Source organism: Coregonus clupeaformis, unplaced genomic scaffold, assembly GCF_020615455.1.
Source record: "Coregonus clupeaformis isolate EN_2021a unplaced genomic scaffold, ASM2061545v1 scaf0302, whole genome shotgun sequence".
Taxonomy (NCBI): Eukaryota; Metazoa; Chordata; class Actinopteri; order Salmoniformes; family Salmonidae; genus Coregonus; species Coregonus clupeaformis.
Window position 1 is genome coordinate 186,008 of NW_025533757.1, and position 17,588 is coordinate 203,595.

The 17,588-nt window shown below is 46.3% G+C and overlaps 1 protein-coding gene across 2 annotated transcripts in view; it reads left to right on the forward strand.

Annotated features, from left to right (window-relative positions):
• Positions 1–17,588, forward strand: part of LOC121558010 (RNA-binding Raly-like protein) — a 63,701-nt gene that overhangs the window by 18,828 nt on the left and 27,285 nt on the right. For both annotated transcript variants that reach the window (XM_041871496.2, XM_041871495.1), the window contains exon 2: positions 7,866–7,941. In XM_041871496.2, coding sequence (XP_041727430.1) covers positions 7,866–7,941 — 76 coding nt within the window. The remainder of the gene's footprint in view (positions 1–7,865; positions 7,942–17,588) is intronic.

Genomic DNA, 17,588 nt, shown 5'->3' on the forward strand with positions numbered 1-17,588 from the left:
TATGTAAAAAATAGTTTATACTTCAAATGGAGCACACTTTGTTCAACTGCAGTGGGCTAAATCAGACTCACACAGTGTTTCTTGGTAGTCTTAAACAAATCTACTTTGAAACAAAAGTATATACATCACACACGGTTATGGTCAGATATAGAGTTGAAATTAAATCAATTTTGAGTTTGCATCCCAATATTACACTTTATTTGCATCACAGAATACTGAAATATAACAAAACCATTTGATATAGAAACACCAGATTTTTGGCATTATTTTTTAATAATGTTGATTAATTATGGAATTATGAAAAATATTAATAACATTCCACCCATGAAGCCACTAGAGGGCGATTTGGTCATTTGACTGCAGGAAAGGAAAATAATGTCATTCAAATAAGTTGACTCACCCACATAAGTACACCTGGATGCACATACATTTTAAAGACATTCTCCAGCAATTTATGAACGTTTACTTTTGAAAAGTGATAGCCCTAGTATAAATACAGTAAAGTGCAGACACTAAAGGGTAAAACAATATGTTTTGAGAAAAATTGTGTTTTTTAGACAACTGCAAACTTCAAGGAGTAGGGCATTCAAGGAGTTGGTCTGATGGGAACCCATGATGTCATCAGCCTCCCCCTTGCTTGAGGAACAATAGAGGAGCAGTAGAGACCAAAAGAGGAAAGGCCCACCCCACTACTGCAATGTCATGACATTTACATTTAACATTTTAGTAATTTAGTAGACACTCTTATCCAGAGCGACTTACAGTTAGTGAATGCATACATTTTCATACTGGCCCTCCGTGGGAAATGAACCCACAACCCTGGCGTTGCAAGCGCTATGCTCTACCAACTGACTTACCTGGACCACCTATTGATACGTGCCTTATGTTTTGTAAACAGTGGCGTGTATTCATGGATACTAAGGGAAGCCAGGCTTCCCCAAAAAATTTACCAAGAAAAAAAACGTAAAATAATGTATCTTTCCTCTCTCTGTGTTTCAGAACTTTCCTTCAATTCGCAAGAGGTTGAATGTATCTCACAGGAGAAAGCATCTGAGCAAGCGAAACAGCGCCCTTCTGTCTCTCTACGTCTAGGCCATCTATCTGATGCTGTCTGGTCCAAACGACTATGACATTGTTGCCGCCCGTAGCATTGAAGGCAAGGAAAGCCAGCGAGCATCTGGCCTCCCTTGACAAAAAAAGTATACAAAATTAGCCAATCCGCATTGAGCTAAACTGAGCGAGTTCAACTGTGAATGGTCCTGGCTCACCAAAAAAAAGTGTTAAGGGAAGCCAGCTTGGATTTGGCGTCACTCCTATCAAATCACATTGAAAGTAATTGACAGAAAAACTTAAATTGTTGCATCTCGTTGTGTTGTTGTCCTCCGGTGGCTAGCTAGCCAACTAGCTAAAATTGTCCCTTTCCTAAATTAGCCATGGATGGGATATGGATTTTGACTTGTGGTTTTACTTAATTCTCCATACTGGCCAATGATTATAACGGTGATTCTGATCCAACCATTAATTCATACATTGTTCTGCCCCTGGCCTGAGAGAATGGAAGTTCAATATGTAGCTAGACGTAGAAGGCTAATGTTAACTAGCTAAAGTTGTCCATGAATGGAAGTTAGGCTAGCGAGAAAGCATTTTAGCCAGGTTGCCTAGGACAACAAAAAATAAAAGCATGTACTGTATGACAGAATGATAGACCGTTTAGTCAACATGAAAGAGAGGAGGATGGCATTGGCATTCTCTACAAGTAGGGTGAGTCAACATGTTTGTCTACTTGCACGAATGCGCACACACACAAACACACACACACACATGCAGAAATCAGAACCATGGACAGCCACATCATATTTAGCTTACGTTGATTGGACTAAATTGTTTTTGGTATCTTTTTGTTGTCACTGTATTAAACTAAGCAGAGGTGATTTGATGATGTTGAAATGTTGAAGTTGAAATGGTGCTGGAATAGAGGAGGTAACTCTCTGTGGTTCTAAATCAATAGTTGTTTAGTAGTCCGAAAATGTCGGAAACATGAACTTGCTTGACCATGCTGTAGGTCATGTAACTGTCTGTTAACTGTACATGAATATGCTTTGTGGACTTCGCTGGACAGAGGTTGCTATCCGGTTTTGTGAAAAAAACAAAAGTGTGGTTGTATTTATTCTGCCACTGTGTCTTCTTATTGTCTCGGCCTTTAGGTCTATATATCACGGTCGCAAGGCATATGAATTAACAGGTTATGGGGGGCTTGGCTTCCCCAGTTATTTTACCAACGCACCACTACTGTTTGTAAATCAGGTCATAAATTAGGTGAAATGCCGACTGGAGTGCCACTTTAAAACATGGTTTTCTTTGTTTGGGCTAATAGCTATGGCTTCTACCTGAGCACATGGCACGTGGTAATTGTCTGCAATTCACACCTCCCGTGTAGATGGCGATTATTAGCATAACACTCCCCCAAACATTCCTTTGTTCATTGAGCAATTTGAAGCCTTTTTCACTGACGCAGGTGGTGACTCCACTTCAGTCGGCAGCGTCATTTTTTGGGGACAACTGGAACACTTTTTTGAACCCAGCGTGAACTGGCAGGAATTTGCCATTTGTTGATGCAATTTACTTGGCAGCGGAATGCGCCCAGATAGTGATCCCACTGATTGGCAGCTCCTGATGAGTGACAGTTGGTCTCGCTCGGAGGGAGGCACATGCAGTGTGGTCTGCTGTAGATGGCTCAGGAGTGGGGAAGACCTTGGCTGCATTTACACAGGCAGCCCAATTCTGATCTTTTCCCCCCTAATTGCTCTCTGGACCAATCAGATCAGCTCTGAAAAAGATCTGAAATGAGAAGATCTGATGTGATTGGTCAAAAGACCAATGAGCAGGAAAAAATATCAGAATTGGGCTGCCTGTGTAAGCACAGCCCTTTTGGTATTTTTGAGATGCCTGAGGAATGGGTAAGATGGTATTATGGTTTGGTTGTCTGTAGATTGCTCAGGAGTGGGGAATATGGTTTGGTAATCTGTTAATGGTTCAGGAGCTGGGAATATAATAATATATGCCATTTTGGCAGACGCTTTTATCCAAAGTGACTTACAGTTAAGCGTGCATTCACCCAGCTCAGAGCCTGTCTCATTCCCCCAGCTCAGAGCCTGTCTCATTCCCCCAGCTCAGAGACATGAAGATCTTCTCCTCTTCTTCCCCATTTCGACTACTCTAGGTTTAACTATATGGAACCATGTGGCTTGGGAGCAGTCTTGCCCACTCGAAATGCGAACTTTGAATTGATCAAAAACTATACAGGAGTTTTCGAGTAGGAAGTGCAGAGCTATGGCGAAAAGAGACACTGAGAGATGCAAGATGTGAAATTGAATGGAAATTTTGCAACATACTGGTGGTTATTTGAATTTATACAACCAGGTTCATGAGAGTGATGAGTTTCCTCTAGGCTCTGTGTTGGTCTACTGTACTTCAAACCACCCACTCACCACTGGTCAGGTTGCTTACAAGTCGAAAAGTCTCTCAAACAGCCAAACAAAAGAACACATCAACAACAAAGTCAAAATTATTGGCATGCTAATCATGTTCTATCCCCTGCAGACATTGAAAGCTTTGTAGTTGTGTTTTTAGAGGTTTTTAGCGTTGAGAGGCATCCTGCTTTGTGTTTCAATGGAGAAGGCAGTAGGGCAAGCTAATTGCCTTGTGTTATAGTGTGTTTACCAAACAACACATCCCTCCCTCCTGAGGTTGGTCCCCTGTAGAGCAGGATGCATGGGCTCTCTCTCTCTCTCTCTCTCTCTCTCTCTCTCTCTCTCTCTCTCTCTCTCTCTCTCTCTCTCTCTCTCTCTCTCTCTCTCTCTCTCTCTCTCTCTCTCTCTCTCTCTCTCTCTCTCTCTCTCTCTCTCTCTCTCTCTCTCTCTCTCTCTCTCTCTCTCTCTCTCTCTCTCTCTCTCTCTCTGTGTGTAAAGGCATTACCCTGTAGTCGATTAGCTCAGTAAACGTAACATAAGGTACAGTATTCCCCCAGCCGTGTTGTAGTCACTCTACTGAAGCCTGTGGGGTTAATGTTATATAGTGATGCAGCTAACCTACGATATCATCTCAATGCTAGTAATGGCTTATTCTGACTTTGTTTTGATAGGGTACTGTTGTGGGCTTGGGGGGTTGTTTCGAATGCCCTTCTAAATGTCTCTGCAGAATACATGAAATAGTTAGAAATTACCTAACGTTCACCAAGGCATATTCCTACCAGCAAGGTGTATACTTTTCTTGTTTGTGCATACTGTATGTGTCTGTAGGTGTTTGTTGACCTATGTGTGCCACTGTGGATGTAGACAGGAGGCAGTGGACAGCGGGGTGTGTTGTGACAGCTCTGCAGACTGAGAGCCCATGCATTTCCCAGTGACAGACGGAGGGCAATTAGGCAGCACAGCTCCATTTATCAGGCATGCTGTCACTGTGGGAGGCCAGGCCGGGCACTGGGGTCGGCCCTGGGCCTGAGCTCCAGAGTACTGCCACTCTGCCAGCCTGACCCACCCTGCCAACCCCAGCAGGGAGAGCCCGAGCCTGGCCATGAGGTGGAGGAGACCTAGGTCACACTTAGACCCTGGAGGACAGGCAAATTAGCTTGGTCAGGATATGAAAAGGGGAGGGGGACAAACCTACACAAATGCACACACACATTATGGCAAATCTGACCATAACTCTATCCTCCTGATTCCTGCTTATAAGCAAAAACTAAAGCAGGAAGCACCAGTGACTCGGTTAATAAAAAAGTGGTCAGATGACGCAGATGCTAAGCTACAGGACTGTTTTGCTAGCACAGACTGGAACATGTTCCGGGATTCTTCAGACAGCATTGAGGAGTACACCACATCAGTCACTGGCTTCATCAATAAGTGCATCAATGATGTCGTCCCCACAGTGACCGTACGTACATACCCCAACCAGAAGCCATGGATTACAGGAAACATCCGCACTGAGCTAAAGGGTAGAGCTGCCGCTTTCAAGGAACGGGACTCTAACCCGGACGCTTATAAGAAATCCCGCTATGCCCTCCGACGAACCATCAAACAGGCAAAGAGTCAATACATGTTTCAAGCAGACCACCATAGTCCCCGTGCCCAAGGACTCTAAGATAACCTGCCTAAATGACTACCGACCCGTAGCACTGACGTCTGTAGCCATGAAGTGCTTTGAAAGGCTGGTCATGGCTCACATAAACACCATTATCCCAGAAACCCTAGACCCACTCCAATTTTGCATACCGCCCAACAGATCCACAGATGATGCAATCTCTATTGCACTCCACACTGCCCTTTCCCACCTGGACAATAGGAACACCTACGTGATTATGCTATTCATTGACTACAGCTCAGCATTCAACACCATAGTGCCCTCTAAGCTCATCACTAAGCTAAGGATCCTGGGACTAAACACCTCCCTCTGCAACTGGATCCTGGACTTCCTGACGGGCCGCCCCCAGGTGGTAAGGGTAGGTAACAACACATCTGCCACACTGATCCTCAACACGGGGGCCCCTCAGGGGTGAGTGCTCAGTCCCCTCCTGTACTCTCTGTTCACCCATGACTGCATCGCCAGGCACGACTCCAACACCATCATTAAGTTTACCGACGACACAACAGTGGTAGGCCTGATCACCGACAACGATGAGACAGCCTATAGGGAGGAGGTCAGAGACCTGGCCGTGTGGTGCCAGGACAACAACCTCTCCCTCAACGTGACCAAGACAAAGGAGATGATTGTGGACTACAGGAAAAAAAGAGGACTGAGCACGCCCCCATTCTCATCGACGGGGCTGTAGTGGAACAGGTTGAGAGCTTCAAGTTCCTTGGTGTCCACATCACCAACGAACTATCATGGTCCAAACACACCAAGACAGTCGTGAAGAGGGCACGACAAAGCCTATTCCCCCTCAGGAGACTGAAAAGATTTGGCATGGGTCCTCAGATCCTCAAAAAATTCTACAGCTGCACCATCGAGAGCATCCTGACTGGTTGCATCACCACCTGGTATGGCAACTGCTTGGCCTCCAACCGCAAGGCACTACAGAGGGTAGTGCGTACAGCCCAGTACATCACTGGGGCCAAGCTTCCTGCCATCCAGGACCTCTATACCAGGCGGTGTCAGAGGAAGGCCCTCAAAATTGTCAAAGACTCCAGCCACCCTAGTCATAGACTGTTCTCTCTGCTACCGCACGGCAAGCGGTACCGGAGTGCCAAGTCTAGGTCCAAAAGACTTCTCAACAGCTTCTAACCCCAAGCCAGACTCCTGAACAGCTAATCATGGCTACCCGGACTATTTGCACTGCCCCCCCACCCCATCCTTTTTACGCTGCTGCTACTCTGTTAATTATTTATGCATAGTCACTTTAACTCTACCCACATGTACATATTATCTCAACTACCTCAACTAGCCGGTGCCCCCGCACATTGACTCTGCAACGGTACCCCCCTGTATATATAGCCTCCCTACTGTTATTTTATTTTACTACTGCTCTTTTTTTTTCTCAACACTTTTTTTGTTATTGTTTTATTTTTACTTTTTTTGTTAAAAATAAATGCACTGTTGGTTAAGGGCTGTAAGTAAGCATTTCACTGTGATGTCTGCACCTGTTGTATTCGGCGCATGTGACCAATACAATTTGATTTGATTTGATTTGACACAGCATATGTTTTACTATCCTTGTGGGGACCTAAAATGTATTTTCATTTAAAACCCTAACCCTTACCCCAAACCTAACCCTAACTCCTAACCCTAAACCTAACCCCTAACCGTAATTGTAACCCTAATTGTAATCCTAACCCTAAATCTAAAATAGCCTTTGTCCTCATGGGGACCTGGGAATTTTCCTTGTTTTACTATCCTATCCAGTACCCACAAGGAAAATAATACAAGCCCACCACACACACAAAGATGCACACTCCCCCATCACATCTCTCTCTCTGCAGCCTGCCCAGTCACACTCTAGTCCCCTCTCCCATCTGTCCATGTTAGAATGGCCTCTCTTCTTTTCCCTCTTCTCTGAACCACAATCCCCTCTCACACACCATGGAGGGAGAGCTGCTCTGGCATGTGTTGTAATCAAGATGGCTCCTGTATAATTGAGCCGTGGGGACGGTGTGTATGTTGTGTTTGTGTGTGTGTATTTGTTTGTGTGTGTGTGTTTGTGAGTGTACGACACAGCAAGTCGGAATGACCAGTGCCATGTGTCTCAATGCCAGTGAGCTAATGTGCTGTGACAAGAGTCTCTTGATGTACAGAAATGTGGGTTTCTGATGCTGGTTGGCGCCAACAGAGTCACAGTTAGTGTCAGTGTGTACATTTTTTTTTTACATTTTTACATTTTTAGTCATTTAGCAGACACTCTTATCCAGAGCGACTTACAGTTAGTGAGTGCATACATTATTTTTTTATTTTTCATACTGGCCCCCCGTGGGAATCAAACCCACAACCCTGGTGTTGCAAACACCATGCTCTACATCCCTGCCGGCCATTCCCTCCCTTACCCTGGATGACACATGGCCAATTGTGCACCGCCCCATGGGTCTCCCGGTCACGGCCGGCTACGACAGAGCCTGGATTCGAACCAGGATCTCTAGTGGCACAGTTAGCACTACGATGCAATGCCTTAGACCACTGCGCCACTCGGGTGCCAGTCTGTTTCTGCCAACCTCTGTCGTTTTCATGCCACATGACGACAACAACAAAGTAAATGGCTAGAGTAGAAACAGAAAATATATGATTGGTTAAAGCAGAAACAGCCTGGTACTTGTAGTGCTGGAGCGAATTATGTCATACTGTGTACTTTTTATACCTGACTGTGGTTGTGTTGTTCTTTACAGACATTAGCATGAGTGGAGAGCTGAAGTCCAGCCGTTCCAAGACCGGCAGCAAGAGACCCAGCAGCAATCCATACGGGTGAGTCTCATATCACTTTATACCCTTTCACATCACTTTAGACTGCCGACCTGCGTGTCACACACACACTCTTCTCTCTGTTGTGTGTGTGCCCTACAGCAGCACCCCTTGTTGCTGTTGCAAATATCCCAGCTGGTGATGGGTTGTGGGTAAAGAAATAAGGTTGCTGCTGGGTGTGTTTGCCCCTGTTGAGAAATGGGGATAAACCAGAGAAACACACACACACACATTTTTGCCAATGTAATCAATGCTGTAATATCTATTATCCTATATAATCATTCATACCATGGCATTGTTGAATACTCGTTTCTGATGGGCTTGAAGGGCATTCTAGAGTGTGCATTATTTCCCTATAAAGCACGGTATACTTCCACGGTAGAATTCAATGGCTTTAGTTCATTCTTACATGTTCTATGTTTGAGCTACTTTTGAAAGCAAAAGTCGCATTGAAAACATTATTGGCATTGTTGAATTTGATTGTCATAATAGCAAGCTAGGACTGATGGTTTTGTTGTGGCAGAATTTGGGGTGAGCTGTTGTAACTTCTCAAGGGACATGTTCTGTGTTGAACTGTGATGTTATGGCTTGCATAGACTGTTATGTCTGCACCCTAACACAAGGCCATTGTGTTCTGTGTTCTGTTGCTCTTAGAAAATAACTGTTGTGTAAACCATATGATTGTATTATGACCTCCTACTATATAAGGGACATGTAACCATTTATTATTTGAGTTCTTCCCTGTGAAATCAGCGATAGATCTCCCCTGCAGCTGATTGATTAAAGATTTTTTTATTATACAATTAAATAGTCTCTGCCTTAATTTTTGGATCGAATTTTCCACAACAGTTAGTTAGCTAAACTAGCAAGTCTGTTTGGTTACTAAGGCAACTACTGTAGCTATCTAGTAAACTTGCTACCTACTTCAGTGGATGTTGAACACATTTCTACCTGCAAATGAACACATTTTTTGCATCAAATCTGTTAAATTATAGCCATAGTATAAAAGGGATCATCAACTCAGGGCTCTATGCATTCTCTGGAAAATAATGCAACTCCGTGGAAGATCAGTTCCACTCTGCTTGCACGTCGTGGAACACACCTTCCACGTCGCTCATTGTTTTCCATAGAATGCATAGCCCCTCGTTGATTATCCCTTACATACTGTATTTTGTATCAGGGCTGTCTTAGTCAATGTTGTAATCAGTCTGTTGATAAAGTGCATGCATGTGATTGGATCTGATTACGGTTCATGGCTAGCCATAGGATAGGCAGCCCTGCAGCTACACCAGAGTTATGGTAACTGTGCTGAGATAGCTGGAGGAATATATGTTATATCAGGACAGCAATACTATACAGTCGTGGTCAAATATATTGGCACCCTTTACAATGGAGTGCAATGGAGCAGAATGTTCTGTTTTCTATTTTTTAAATGTGTGGTATGTGACCCTAGAGGTTACTATGGTGATGCCAGTATTCCCTGTCTATCCCTGGGAAGCCCAGGGGAATCCCACTTGTCCCTGTTGGGATTAGGGAGCTCCAGGGATCACCCCAAGGATGGAAATCACCCTGGTTTATCGTATGTGGTTATAGCGCGAATGTTCCCCCCACACCCTGCCCTTCAGGTGCCTTTAATCTACATCGCACCTTCCTCTCTCTGCTCTCTACTCCACCCTTTCTGTGTCTGACCAGCCCTGTCCCCTAACCCCTAACCCTAGATTCAAGTCCACATCCCAGTTCAACCCTAGCCTCAACCCTAGCCCTAGCCCTAACCCTAGCTTCATGTCTACATCCTGGTTAAACCCTCAACCACAACTCTAACCGTAACCCTAGCTTCATGTCCACATCCTGGTACAACCCTAACCATAGCCTCAACACAACCCTAACCCTCAACCCGCTGTCCCCTCATACCAATGGAGCCCCTTTTCTTTCCAAGCCCACCTCCACATTGTTAATCTCTACATTATTTCCAAACAAGGTCCACCCTCCCCCTCCCACACTACCCCAGTAGCCTCCTCCCTGCACCTGTCACCCTCACCTCTTTCCAACAGAGTGGTCTCTCTCTCTCTCTCTCTCTCTCTCTCTCTCTCTCTCTCTCTCTCTCTCTCTCTCTCTCTCTCTCTCTCTCTCTCTCTCTCTCTCTCTCTCTCTCTCTCTCTCTCTCTCTCTCTCTCTCATCTGTCTCACTGAAGACAGTGCTCCTGGATGACCCTGACAGTGGATGGGTTTTGTCATCGTTTGTTTCCTCCAGGGCTGCAGGCGGTGACAGGGGCTGTGTGGCTTGGCGTGGCCCAGCTGTGGGATGAGGGATGGGGGCACAGTTTCACTGTTTCACTCTGTTTGGGGGAGAGATACAGCTGACATTGCCCTCCGTTCGCTCCAGTGCACTGCTACAAAAGCTCAATGTACTGTTATTCCTGTACACAGAGACTCAGGTGCTATCAAAGGCCAACAGTCTCTCTCTCTACACACATACGCTTGTACACACACACACACACACACACACACACACACACACACACATACACACGCACGCACGCACATATCACACATGCACACACATTCTCATGGCAAACAGAGCTGGAAGTTTGAGGCAGCGCAGGGAGCATGTGTGCATAAGCAGTAAATTATTGTATGAGCAAACAGCTCTTCTCCCTAATTTCACTTTTTTGGAACAGCAGATGTTTTAGTAAGTGAGTTAATAAAGGTTGAGGAATGTGGGGAGTCTAATAGGACATCTATGTAGTTCAGAGCCTTGAATCACCAGGATGAAACAACTGCCCAGGGGAGTGAAGACTAACTACACTCCAAATGCATCCTTATGTTTTGCACAGAGCCACAAATGTTGCTTATGACCTATCCCTACTGGAAATTCACTAAATTAACACATGTTCAATGGCATGTAAAATGACTTGATAACCTGTTTCCAATACAAAAATGCTCCAAACTATAGATTTTCAGGTGTTTGTGAAGGCGAAGACTTGTGGAATCAATTTATATTACAATCAAATGTGTTATTGTGTAATTATTTTATATGCTATATGTTTTTAACATGTACATTTCCGGTAAGAATTCCCTGCCTTTTCATCTAAGCCCATAGGGAGTCACTGCAACTCTAAACCCTCAACACTCATCAGCTCTGTTTTGTGGCCATGTGAGCGTTCACTTGTAAATATGAAGGTCCAGCTTGTACCCTAGTATTACACTGGCCATTACTGTCCGCTCCATTTTCCCTCAGTGGAGAGAATGAGAGGAGGGAGGAGAGGAGGGTCGGACTGAACACAGGGCAGTGTGTGCTAGGCATCTGGTCCTGTGTATTTTCAGTCTGCTCTCCCTCTATGCGTTCCATTCCTCTAATGTGGCATCATCTGTTTTCATTACTGGGGGGGGCTGGAGATTGGATGGGGGGGGTGTAATAATAGATCAGATCCATCTGTCACAGGCTCAGAAAGAGGAAGGGGGTCAGGGGGGTGGGCGCAAGGGGGGCATAGGGGCATGAACTATCTGCAGCTGCTGGGGCCGATGGCACGCCCCATACTAAACTGCCCTATTAGACTGGCTGGTTAGGGCCAGAGCTCTCTGGGAGGGCAGGGAGGGGGCACGGGGTAGGAGGATGCCATGGGGGGCATAACGAGTGTGTTATTTGGGGATGAGGGTGGTCACTCTTGGCAAAAAAAGGGCAGTAGAGGGGGCAGAGGAGGGTAGGGAGGTGGTGGGTATAATATAATATCTAGTGTGGTATTTGGAAGGTGAGGGTGGTCACTCCCGGGATGAGAGAGAATAAAACCTTTAAACCTTTAGTGTAATGAGGTGCCACATAGCGCCGGGTCCTGTTACTGTTCAGCCCAGGCCGGGCGTCCAGGTTACAGTCTGATTAATAGAGTGGTGACAGGCTCTTATAGAGCCACCCAGGTGTGGAGGCTCCATCTCCCTGCAGGGGCTCTGGCTACATGGGCAGCTCAGCCAAGGACACACATACTGGGCTACGGCTCATGACCTCAGCCCCCTTCCCTGGTGGTCCACAAGCCAGAGGTGTAAGGTACGTCTCTGGGATTTGTTGGCTCACGTCTTGTCTCCCTGTGCTTGTCTAGATAAAGTATGGTCCTGACTGCTGACAGGGTCAGGTCAATAGGTAAATGAGGATGTTCCACATCCTTAGGCTGAGGGTAAAGGTCAGTGCTGTCTACAGTAACAGTCCCAGTCAGTGTTGTGGGCTCCAGAGGTGGTGTGGAGATAAGGTCAGGGTCTAGATAGAGATAAGGTCAGGTTCTAGATAGAGATAAGGTCAGGGTCTAGTTAGAGATATGTTCAGGTTCTAGATAGAGATAAGGTCAGGGTCTAGCTAGAGATACGTTCAGGTTCTAGATAGAGATAGATCTCAATCTCAAATTGATCTCCTGAGTGGCGCAGTGGTCTAAGGCACTGCATTGCAGTGCTAGCTGTGCCACTAGAGATCCTGGTTCGAATCCAGGCTCTGTCGTAGCCGGCCGTGACCGGGAGACCCATGGGGCGGCGTGCAATTGGCCCAGCGTCGTCCAGGGTAGGGGAGGGAATGGCCGGCAGGGATGTAGCTCAGTTGATAGAGCATGGTGTTTGCAACGCCAGGGTTGTGGGTTCGATTCCCACAGGGGGTATGAACAAATAAATAATGTAAGTCGCTCTGGATAAGAGCGTCTGCTAAATGACGTAAATGTAAATGTAAATGTAGATAAGGTCAGGGTCTAGCTAGAGATAAGGTCAGGGTCTAGATATAGATATGGTCAGGGTCTAGTTAGAGATAAGTTCAGGGTCTAGATAGAGATAAGGACAGGGTCTAGCTAGAGATAAGGTCAGGGTCTAGATATAGATACGGTCAGGGTCTAGTTAGAGATAAGTTCAGGGTCTAGATAGAGATAAGGTCAGGGTCTAGCTAGAGATAAGGTCAGGGTCTAGATATAGATACGGTCAGGGTCTAGTTAGAGATAAGTTCAGGGTCTAGCTAGAGATAAGGTCAGGGTCTAGCTAGAGATAAGGTCAGGGTCTAGCTAGAGATAAGGTCAGGTTCTAGATAGAGATAAGGTCAGGGTCTAGTTAGAGATAAGGTCAGGGTCTAGTTAGAGATAAGTTCAGGTTCTAGATAGAGATAAGGTCAGGGTCTAGATAGCGATAAGGTCAGGGTCTAGTTAGAGATAAGGTCAGGTCCTAGATAGAGATAAGGTCAGGGTCTAGATAGAGATAAGGTCTAGATAGAGATAAGGTCAGGGTCTAGTTAGAGATAAGGTCATGGTCTAGATAGAGATGTCTAGATAGAGATAAGGTCAGGGTCTAGATAGAGATAAGGTCAGGGTCTAGATAGAGATAAGGTCAGGGTCTAGATAGAGATAAGGTCAGGTTCTAGATAGAGATAGGGTCTAATTAGAGATAAGGTCATGTTCTAGATATAGATAAGGTCAGGTTCTAGGTAGAGATAGAGGAAGGAGGTTTCCATGTGGTAATAACACTGGTCACTGGGCCAGAGAGGAGAGGCAGAGAGAGGGAAGTAGAGGGACGGATGGGGTGAACGGATGGTGGGGTGGTAGCATATTGGTGGAAGGGATGAAGGAGTGGATATGGGGTGAAGGGATGGATGGATGGAGATGGGTCTGCCCTGGCCTGATGACATCTGTGGAGATAAGGTCAGAATCCAGTGGGGGTGACACAGGGTAGGAGGTTGGCTGACCATGGTCACTTGGCTGGGGAGAATGGAACTGGCCTATGCTATGTGTGTGTGTTTCCTTGTGCGTGTGTGGTTGTGTGTTTGGGTGGCCAGGGGGGTATCCATTGGTATTCTCTGTGGACTGTGTGTGTGTACATTACCAAGCCAGATGAGTTATCTGTCGTCGCCTGAGGCTTATCACTCCACAGGAGCTGGCCCTGAGCTAATGGAGTCATTCCTACCCCTACTGCTCCTCAGTCTGCCTGATCCACACACACACACACCGGAAGACGGAGAGGGAGAGGGGGGAGAGGAGAGAGAGGGGAGAGGAGAGGTAGAGAGTACGAGAAGGGGGAGAAAGGGAGATGGAAATTAGAGATTATACTGGCAAGAGAGAGAGAGAGAGAGAGAGAGAGAGAGAGAGAGAGAGAGAGAGAGAGAGAGAGAGAGAGAGAGAGAGAGAGAGAGAGAGAGAGAGAGAGAGAGAGAGAGAGAGAGAGAGAGAGAGAGAGAGAGAGAGAGAGAGAGAGAGAGAGAGAGAGAGAGAGAGAGAGAGAGAGAGAGAGAGAGAGAGAGAGAGAGAGAGAGAGAGAGAGAGAGAGAGAGAGAGAGAGAGAGAGAGAGAGAGAGAGAGAGAGAGAGAGAGAGAGAGAGAGAGAGAGAGAGAGAGAGAGAGAGGAGCAAGAAGAGCAATGTAGGAAAAGGGGAGAGTGATAGAGAATGAGAAAAAGATAGAACAGAAGGGAGGGAGAGAGGGAGGGATGAGGAAAAAGGGGGGAGGTAAAGAAAGCAAGTAAGGGAGAGGGAGGGAGAGAGAGAGAGCTGTGTGCCGTTTGCCCCCTGGCGTGAACAATCCATCTCAAATTGATCTCCCAGCTCGCCCCAGCAGGGCATTCCGAATCAATCTCAAATTGATCTCTGTGCCAGAGGTCTGGAAAACGAGCATCGGAGCTTATCAGAAATATAGTGGTGCTGGGAGGATCTGACAGGGAAACTTATCACACTGCACAACTGGAAATGGACTCTGAAGCCCCAGGGCGGCAAGGGGACCCAACCTGCTACACACACACACACATCCACACACACACACGGCATGTACACACACTTAAGTCAACGCGAGCGCACACACACATGATACACGTTGCCAAATGTTTCTCCATACAAACAGATGTATATCTTGCCCCCAAATACAAACACACACACATGCAGTACACTACAAACAATAACCCAAAAACACACACCCCAGGTGAAACAGACACAGACTCTCTCTCACACACACTCCCTTTCCAACTACACAAACAAACAGACACATACACAACCCTGTCATCTGTACACAACCAAAGACTACGTCCTGAAAAGTTAGCAGGCGTGCTACATATGGATGTATGATGAGTCAGACAGGTGTGATTTGAGACCTGCGGGTTTTAGTGACTTCTAACACAGTTAATCTGTCCTTAGTGTTGCTCTGAGAGAGGCCCGGTGTGGATGATCAATACAGCTATGCATTTAAACAGAGAATCAGCTCCCAGGGAAACCTGCTTCTCTCTCTCTCTCTCTCTCTCTCTCTCTCTCTCTCTTGCTCTCTCTCTCTCTCTCTCTCTCTCAGCGTAAAACACATAAATAAACACTGACTTTCAGAACATCCCCCAAGACTGAGGAAACATGGCCAGGTGCTTCTATTGTAGTCTAACATGGAATATCAAGGGAAGGCATTGCACATAAAAGCCTGAACATAAATACATTCATACATCTCTCTCATTCATCTGAATGTCAAGGATTTTTAAAAAAAGGAGAGAAAAGAAACAGTCTAACCTTCCTGGGTTATAGCAGCTTCAGGAAACAACTTCAGCTCCTGTTTCAACACTGTGGCGGTCCGCTATGCAACACCGCTACAGCACCAGAGGAGGCTGGTGAGAGGAGCTATAGTGTGTTTTGTCTTTGTTGTCAGATGTGTTTAGGTCACCAGTGTGTAGCTGACAGGCTTTTTAAGAGTGCATGACCATAAACGATAACACACTGAAAATAATGTCCAGTTCAATCCAGTGACGGACGGACGGACAGAGGGAGAAAGTGATGGAGGAATTGAGTAAAAGGGCAATAGAGGGAGGGAGAGAGTGAGACAGAGGGTGTTTGAGTGTGTCAGCGTTTGAGCGGCCTGTCTTGTAAAAGCGCCCAGTCAGCACTGTAGGGTAATGGGGGTGAATGTGTGTGTGTGTGTTGTTGTGTGGTGCCAGTGACCCCATCAGAGATGTTATGTGCCCAGGACAATCATACTGACACCAGGGAAAAAATCTAACCCTATAGGCAGGCACACACACACACACACTCACACGCACTCACACACTCAAACCTTGCTGAACTAAAACTCTTAGAGGGAATTCTTAGAGACAGAGGAGAGGTTTGACAGGTGTAACACAACCACTGTCTCTCCTCTCTGCACCCTCTGCAACTGCAGCCAGCAGCACTATGAGCCTCCATACCTTCAGCACTGTGTGTGCATCTGGTAATTAATGCTGCAGGAAAATGAGGCTTGACCCCAGTTGATCTTTGGCCGCCACAAAGGACACACACACATGCACGCACACACACACACCGTCTCCTCAAAGCCATCCCCCCTCCTGCTACCCTGCTTCACAATCCATTTATTCCCAGTCACAGACCTGAGGTGCCTACCAATGAACACATAGATGTCCTTCAGACAACACACACACACACACACACACACACACACACACTATGCACACTACCTGTATACCACTTGTACCCCCACAAAAACCCAAACACACACGCTCATACACTAATATTTCTTCACAGTACATTTCCATATAAAAAAGGTAGAGCTGCGCTAGTGGTGGGCCATATCTGTGCCTTTAGTTCTGCTGCATTAGCCCTGAAACACTGTGAAGTTATTTGTTATCTGGCTCTGATAGCAGCAGGCCTCCTTGCTCCTCTCTGTATTCTACAGCAGCTCTGTCTTTGATCTCACCCACCCCCTTCTCTCTGCCTCTTTCCAGCCAGACTTCTCAGTGAAGGTGTGTGAGGACATTTTTGCATTCAGTGGGTTTCTCTTAGCTCTAGGACAGCTTCTTCTCTTAGTTTTAGGACAAACTTGTACGTGTGCATGTGTGTGCAAGTGTGTGTGTGTGTGTGTGTGTGTGTGTGTGTGTGTGTTTGCTCTGTACAATGAGACATTGTATGTGTATATGAGAGAAAGAAAGAGACAGGCAGACAGACCTAGAGACAGAGAGAGACAGAGACAGAGACAGAGAGGGGGGGAGAGAGAGAGAGAGAGAGAGAGAGAGAGAGAGAGAGAGAGAGAGAGAGAGAGAGACAGAGAGACAGAGAGACAGAGAGACAGAGAGACAGAGAGACAGAGAGACAGAGAGACAGAGAGCGACAGACGTAGAGACACAGAGAGAGATGCAAATTGAATTGAATTGAATTGAGAAAGAGAGAGAGACAGACCCAGAGAGACAGACAGACGTAGAGACACAGAGAGAGAGAGAGACAGACAGACCGAGAGAGAGAGAGAGCTACAAATTGAATTGAGAAAGAGAAAGAGAGCGACAGACGTAGAGACACAGAGAGAGAGAGAGACCTAGAGACAGAGAGAGAGAGAGACAGACAGACCTAGAGAGAGAGAGACAGACAGACCTAGAGAGAGAGAGAGAGAGAGAGGGTCAGTAAGTTTTGGGGAGTTCTTGGCCCAGGTGGAAGCCTCCTCCTGTGAGGATCTCAGACTGCAGTGTGGGTTTGACTCAACAAATGCCACACCTGACAATCACAGCTAAACCCCTGACAGCTCTCCTGAGGCTGCTCTGATTGACAGCTTATTGTTTGCGCTAGATGTTTCCCCCCCCCTTTTTCTCCTCTACTGTTGAGCTGACGCTTTACTGTCCTTAAAGGGTCAGGAACGGAAGGAGCCGGGGCTGGTTTCTGTCTTAAAGAGGAGGTGTCCTGTGTAGAGGGATTCACA